The sequence below is a fragment of the Salmo trutta genome, chromosome 23 (assembly GCF_901001165.1).
Source record: "Salmo trutta chromosome 23, fSalTru1.1, whole genome shotgun sequence".
Lineage (NCBI taxonomy): Eukaryota > Metazoa > Chordata > Actinopteri > Salmoniformes > Salmonidae > Salmo > Salmo trutta.
This window is the reverse complement of record NC_042979.1, coordinates 47,128,110-47,135,827: the sequence shown is the minus strand read 5'-3', so window position 1 is coordinate 47,135,827 and position 7,718 is coordinate 47,128,110. Positions and strand designations below refer to the sequence as shown.

The 7,718-nt window shown below is 43.8% G+C and overlaps 1 protein-coding gene and 1 long non-coding RNA gene across 4 annotated transcripts in view; both read right to left on the bottom strand.

Moving 5' to 3' along the window:
• Positions 1 to 7,718, bottom strand: part of LOC115160160 (cingulin-like protein 1) — an 85,197-nt gene that overhangs the window by 4,269 nt on the left and 73,210 nt on the right. For all 3 annotated transcript variants that reach the window (XM_029710532.1, XM_029710531.1, XM_029710533.1), the window contains 4 exons: positions 7,303 to 7,476; positions 6,611 to 6,700; positions 6,170 to 6,253; positions 3,613 to 3,840 (listed from right to left, as the gene is read on the bottom strand). In XM_029710532.1, the coding sequence (XP_029566392.1) occupies positions 3,613 to 3,840; positions 6,170 to 6,253; positions 6,611 to 6,700; positions 7,303 to 7,476 (576 nt within the window). The remainder of the gene's footprint in view (positions 1 to 3,612; positions 3,841 to 6,169; positions 6,254 to 6,610; positions 6,701 to 7,302; positions 7,477 to 7,718) is intronic.
• On the bottom strand, positions 3,863 to 4,772 carry LOC115160161 (uncharacterized). The gene is made up of 2 exons (XR_003869017.1): positions 4,047 to 4,772; positions 3,863 to 3,963 (listed from the first exon to the last, which is right to left on the bottom strand). It is a non-coding gene; the product is annotated as an uncharacterized LOC115160161 (long non-coding RNA).

Genomic DNA, 7,718 nt, shown 5'->3' with positions numbered 1-7,718 from the left:
TGGAGTGAACCATTTCACAAGTCTCTATACTACCCCCAAGTGGTGTGAACCATTTCACAAGTCTCTTACTAACCCCAAGTGGAGTGAACCATTTCACAAGTCTCTATACTACCCCCAAGTGGAGTGAACCATTTCACAAGTCTCTATACTACCCCCAAGTGGAGTGAACCATTTCACAAGTCTCTTTACTACCCCCAAGTGGAGTGAACCATTTCACAAGTCTCTTCACTACCCCCAAGTGGAGTGAACCATTTCACAAGTCTCTATACTACCCCCAAGTGGAGTGAACCATTTCACAAGTCTCTATACTACCCCCAAGTGGTGTGAACCATTTCACAAGTCTCTTACTAACCCCAAGTGGAGTGAAACATTTCACAAGTCTCTATACTACCCCCAAGTGGAGTGAACCATTTCACAAGTCTCTATACTACCCCCAAGTGGAGTGAAACCATTTCACAAGTCTCTTACTAACCCCAAGTGGAGTGAACCATTTCACAAGTCTCTATACTACCCCCAAGTGGAGTGAACCATTTCACAAGTCTCTATACTACCCCCAAGTGGAGTGAACCATTTCACAAGTCTCTTTACTACCCCCAAGTGTAGTGAACCATTTCACAAGTCTCTATACTACCCCCAAGTGGAGTGAACCATTTCACAAGTCTCTATACTACCCCCAAGTGGAGTGAACCATTTCACAAGTCTCTATACTACCCCCAAGTGGAGTGAACCATTTCACAAGTCTCTTACTAACCCCAAGTGGAGTGAACCATTTCACAAGTCTCTATACTACCCCCAAGTGGAGTGAACCATTTCACAAGTCTCTTACTAACCCCCAAGTGGAGGTGAACCATTTCACAAGTCTCTATACTACCCCCAAGTGGAGTGAACCATTTCACAAGTCTCTTTACTACCCCCAAGTGGAGTGAACCATTTCACAAGTCTCTTCACTACCCCCAAGTGGAGTGAACCATTTCACAAGTCTCTATACTACCCCCAAGTGGAGTGAACCATTTCACAAGTCTCTATACTACCCCCAAGTGGTGTGAACCATTTCACAAGTCTCTACTAACCCCAAGTGGAGTGAACCATTTCACAAGTCTCTATACTACCCCCAAGTGGAGTGAACCATTTCACAAGTCTCTATACTACCCCAAGTGGAGTGAACCATTTCACAAGTCTCTTACTAACCCCAAGTGGAGTGAACCATTTCACAAGTCTCTATACTACCCCCAAGTGGAGTGAACCATTTCACAAGTCTCTATACTACCCCCAAGTGGAGTGAACCATTTCACAAGTCTCTTTACTACCCCCAAGTGTAGTGAACCATTTCACAAGTCTCTATACTACCCCCAAGTGGAGTGAACCATTTCACAAGTCTCTATACTACCCCCAAGTGGAGTGAACCATTTCACAAGTCTCTTACTAACCCCAAGTGGAGTGAACCATTTCACAAGTCTCTATACTACCCCCAAGTGGAGTGAACCATTTCACAAGTCTCTATACTACCCCCAAGTGGAGTGAACCATTTCACAAGTCTCTTACTAACCCCAAGTGGAGGTGAACCATTTCACAAGTCTCTATACTACCCCCAAGTGGAGTGAACCATTTCACAAGTCTCTATACTACCCCCAAGTGGTGTGAACCATTTCACAAGTCTCTTACTAACCCCAAGTGGAGTGAAACATTTCACAAGTCTCTATACTACCCCCAAGTGGAGTGAACCATTTCACAAGTCTCTATACTACCCCCAAGTGGAGTGAACCATTTCACAAGTCTCTTACTAACCCCAAGTGGAGTGAACCATTTCACAAGTCTCTATACTACCCCCAAGTGGAGTGAACCATTTTCACAAGTCTCTATACTACCCCCAAGTGGAGTGAACCATTTCACAAGTCTCTTTACTACCCCCAAGTGTAGTGAACCATTTCACAAGTCTCTATACTACCCCCAAGTGGAGTGAACCATTTCACAAGTCTCTATACTACCCCCAAGTGGAGTGAACCATTTCACAAGTCTCTATACTACCCCCAAGTGGAGTGAACCATTTCACAAGTCTCTTACTAACCCCAAGTGGAGTGAACCATTTCACAAGTCTCTATACTACCCCCAAGTGGAGTGAACCATTTCACAAGTCTCTTACTAACCCCAAGTGGAGTGAACCATTTCACAAGTCTCTATACTACCCCCAAGTGGAGTGAACCATTTCACAAGTCTCTTTACTACCCCCAAGTGGAGTGAACCATTTCACAAGTCTCTTCACTACCCCCAAGTGGAGTGAACCATTTCACAAGTCTCTATACTACCCCCAAGTGGAGTGAACCATTTCACAAGTCTCTATACTACCCCCAAGTGGTGTGAACCATTTCACAAGTCTCTTACTAACCCCAAGTGGAGTGAACCATTTCACAAGTCTCTATACTACCCCCAAGTGGAGTGAACCATTTCACAAGTCTCTATACTACCCCCAAGTGGAGTGAACCATTTCACAAGTCTCTTACTAACCCCAAGTGGAGTGAACCATTTCACAAGTCTCTATACTACCCCCAAGTGGAGTGAACCATTTCACAAGTCTCTATACTACCCCCAAGTGGACGTGAACCATTTCACAAGTCTCTTTACTACCCCAAGTGTAGTGAACCATTTCACAAGTCTCTATACTACCCCCAAGTGGAGTGAACCATTTCACAAGTCTCTATACTACCCCCAAGTGGAGTGAACCATTTCACAAGTCTCTTACTAACCCCAAGTGGAGTGAACCATTTCACAAGTCTCTATACTACCCCCAAGTGGAGTGAACCATTTCACAAGTCTCTATACTACCCCCAAGTGGAGTGAACCATTTCACAAGTCTCTTACTAACCCCAAGTGGAGTGAACCATTTCACAAGTCTCTATACTACCCCCAAGTGGAGTGAACCATTTCACAAGTCTCTATACTACCCCCAAGTGGAGTGAACCATTTCACAAGTCTCTATACTACCCCCAAGTGGTGTGAACCATTTCACAAGTCTCTTACTAACCCCAAGTGGAGTGAACCATTTCACAAGTCTCTATACTACCCCCAAGTGGAGTGAACCATTTCACAAGTCTCTATACTACCCCCAAGTGGAGTGAACCATTTCACAAGTCTCTTACTAACCCCAAGTGGAGTGAACCATTTCACAAGTCTCTATACTACCCCCAAGTGGAGTGAACCATTTCACAAGTCTCTTACTAACCCCAAGTGGAGTGAACCATTTCACAAGTCTCTATACTACCCCCAAGTGGAGTGAACCATTTCACAAGTCTCTATACTACCCCCAAGTGGTGTGAACCATTTCACAAGTCTCTTACTAACCCCAAGTGGAGTGAACCATTTCACAAGTCTCTATACTACCCCCAAGTGGAGTGAACCATTTCACAAGTCTCTATACTACCCCCAAGTGGAGTGAACCATTTCACAAGTCTCTTACTAACCCCAAGTGGAGTGAACCATTTCACAAGTCTCTATACTACCCCCAAGTGTAGTGAACCATTTCACAAGTCTCTATACTACCCCCAAGTGGATTGAACCATTTCACAAGTCTCTTTACTACCCCCAAGTGTAGTGGTGGTGTTAGTGCAGGTATCCTACCAGGTCCTTCTGCTCCTTGGCCATCTTATGTTCCTCCTCCAGCTGGTCAGATAGTTCGTTGTTCTTCCTTTCCAGTTTACTGATGGTATTGCTCATCACCACTTTGTTCCTCTCCTCCACCCTCAGAGCGTTCTCCAGCTCCTTGGCCCGGCTCTCCGTCTTAGTGATCACATCCTCATGAACTCTGTTGTGTTGGAGATCCTCCACCTCCACACGCAGGTCACGCAGCTGGATACACAGAGCACCAAAGTTTTTACTTTAGCTCAGTCGTGGCTCCACAAGACACAAAGCATGTTGCCACTGCTCAATCATTCATCACATACACAACGGTTTCACCCATACCTACAACACCTTTAAACACGGATGACACGGTTTCACCCATACATACTACACCTTTAACACGGATGACATGGTTTCACCCATACATACTACACCTTTAAACACGGATGACACGGTTTCACCCATACATACTACACCTTTAAACACGGATGACATGGTTTCACCCATACATACAACACCTTTAAACACGGATGACACGGTTTCACCCATACATACTTCACCTTTAAACACGGATGACACGGTTTCACCCATACATACTACACCTTTAAACACGGATGACACGGTTTCACCCATACATACTACACCTTTAACACGGATGACACGGTTTCACCCATACATACTACACCTTTAAACACGGATGACACGGTTTCACCCATACATACTACACCTTTAAACACGGATGACATGGTTTCACCCATACATACTACACCTTTAAACACGGATGACACGGTTTCACCCATACATACTACACCTTTAAACACGGATGACACGGTTTCACCCATACATACTACACCTTTAAACACGGATGACATGGTTTCACCCATACATACTACAGCTTTAAACACGGATGACACGGTTTCACCCATACATACTACACCTTTAAACACGGATGACACGGTTTCACCCATACATACTACACCTTTAAACACAGATGACTCGGTTTCACCCATACATACTACACCTTTAAACACGGATGACATGGTTTCACCCATACATACTACACCTTTAAACATGGATGACACGGTTTCACCCATACATACTACACCTTTAAACACGGATGACACGGTTTCACCCATACATACTACACCTTTAAACACGGATGACACGGTTTTCACCCATACATACTACACCTTTTAAACACGGATTGACACGGTTTCACCCATACATACTACACCTTTAAACACGGATGACACGGTTTCACCCATACATACTACACCTTTAAACACGGATGACACGGTTTCACCCATACATACTACACCTTTAAACACGGATGACACGGTTTCACCCATACATACTACACCTTTAAACACGGATGACACGGTTTCACCCATACATACTTCACCTTTAAACACGGATGACACGGTTTCACCCATACATACTACACCTTTAAACACGGATGACACGGTTTCACCCATACATACTACACCTTTAAACACGGATGACACGGTTTCACCCATACATACTACACCTTTTAAACACGGATTGACACGGTTTCACCCATACATACTACACCTTTAACACGGTTTCACCCATACCTACTACACCTTTAAACACGGATGACATGGTTTCACCCATACATACAACACCTTTAAACACGGATGACATGGTTTCACCCATACATACAACACCTTTAAACACGGATGACACGGTTTCACCCATACATACAACACCTTTAAACACGGATGACACGGTTTCACCCATACATACTACACCTTTAACACGGATGACACGGTTTCACCCATACATACTACACCTTTAAACACGGATGACACGGTTTCACCCATACATACTACACCTTTAAACACGGATGACATGGTTTCACCCATACATACAACACCTTTAAACACGGATGACTCGGTTTCACCCATACATACTACACCTTTAAACACGGATGACACGGTTTCACCCATACATACAACACCTTTAAACACGGATGACACGGGTTCACCCATACATACTACACCTTTAAACACGGATGACATGGTTTCACCCATACATACTACACCTTTAAACACGGATGACACGGTTTCACCCATACATACTACACCTTTAAACACGGATGACATGGTTTCACCCATACATACTACACCTTTAAACACGGATGACACGGTTTCACCCATACATACTACACCTTTAAACACGGATGACATGGTTTCACCCATACATACTACACCTTTAAACACGGATGACACGGTTTCACCCATACATACTACACCTTTAAACACGGATGACACGGTTTCACCCATACATACTACACCTTTAAACACGGATGACACGGTTTCACCCATACATACTACACCTTTAAACACGGATGACACGGTTTCACCCATACACACTACACCTTTAACCACGGATGACATGGTTTCATGTCTTTATAGCATTGTATGTTCATGATGAAAGGACAACGATGAAAGAACGAGAGGTTACACAATATCACAAAGACACATCAAAGAATGACATGAAAACCCGATAGGTTAAAACTCTTCCCAGACAGTACCTGTCTCTCCAGGGTGCTTTTCTCACTGTCCAGCTGCTCATTCACATCTTTCTGCTGGATCAACTTCAGCTGGAGCTGTTCCGTCTATAAAGAACATAACATCCCAAACAGGCCTTTAAGAATGTCGTTTTTTGGGGGGATTTACAGTCACATACAGTAAATCCACCCCTCCAATTGAGGGCCTTGGAATCTTCCCAACCCCAAGGAGACATCATTTAAAAGGAGACCTTTTTTCAAGGTACTACTACAACAAACCTTTAAACAACCTTGTCTTTCTCTGTGGATGGACTTTAGGATTGAATTAGTTCTGGCCAGGGATCATTCAAGGAAGTACGCAGCAAGTAGATGCTCATGTGAAAGTGATTTGTGGGTTATTGAAAGTGAGCACATTACAACAGTAAGGAGTGAGAGCTCAGGTGTAGACAGACAGACAAGACAGACCTGTTCGATGGCTCTCTTGTGCTTGCTGGCCCATCTCTGTTCACTGTCCTGCATCTCCTCCAGGTCGTTCTCAAGATCGAACAGTTTCTCCTGGAGAAACACATCAACCAGTCAACCATTCATAAAGTGCTTTTATAGTAACCCTGCATTGACTCCAAAGAGAAAGTTGACGCAGAAGTTTGTACATGTGAGTAAGTTTATCTGTAGCTTTTTCCTCTACTGTCTCTATATCTACAGTATATCTCCCATAGTTCATACTGTCTATTGTCTCTACATCTACAGTATCTCCCCCACAGTTCATACAGTCGACTCTCTCGCTCTCCGCTCTTCTAAAAATCATCTTCTAATGAGATTAAACAGTGAAGATTAGATTAAGATTAGGAGCACATAGATTTAATTAAGGGATTTGCATAAATACTACTTCATTAACCCAGAATGACATGAGTTCAGGTGACTTGTCTGTGTATGTATGTTAACTGTGAACTGTAGTCTTATGGCTGTTCTGGGATGGTATGTTGTCTAGATGGTATCTAAACTAGGTCCTCTCTTTGCTGTGCTGTGATCAGATCACAATGCATATTTTAATCATTTACACCTGTCTACAAATGTGGGCACAATCAGAATGTGGACAAAGATCAGGACAAAGGACAGGATGTTAGAACCAGGTGTAAACAGGACAACTGTGTACCAACCTGAGCCTGTTTGAGCTGTTTGACCAGGTCTTCCTTGGTCTGTGCAGCAGTCTGTAGCTCAATCGTCAGGTCCTCTACGCTCCTCTCTGCCTGCTTCCACTGCAGCTGAACTTTCTCTCTCAGCTGGATCTCCTCCTCCAGGGAACGCTCCTTATCTATCAGCTTATCTGAGACCTGACAACACATACAGTTTATCTAGCAGCTTACCTGACAACACATACAGTTATCTACCATCCTACCTGACAACACATACAGTTATCTACCATCTTACCTGACAACATATATAGCCCTAACCCCAACCCTCTAACCCTCTAACCCTCTAAACCCAACCCTCTAACCCTCTAACCCTCTAACCCTCTAACCCTCTAACCCCCTAACCCTCTAACCCTCTAACCCTCTAACCCTTTAACCCTCTA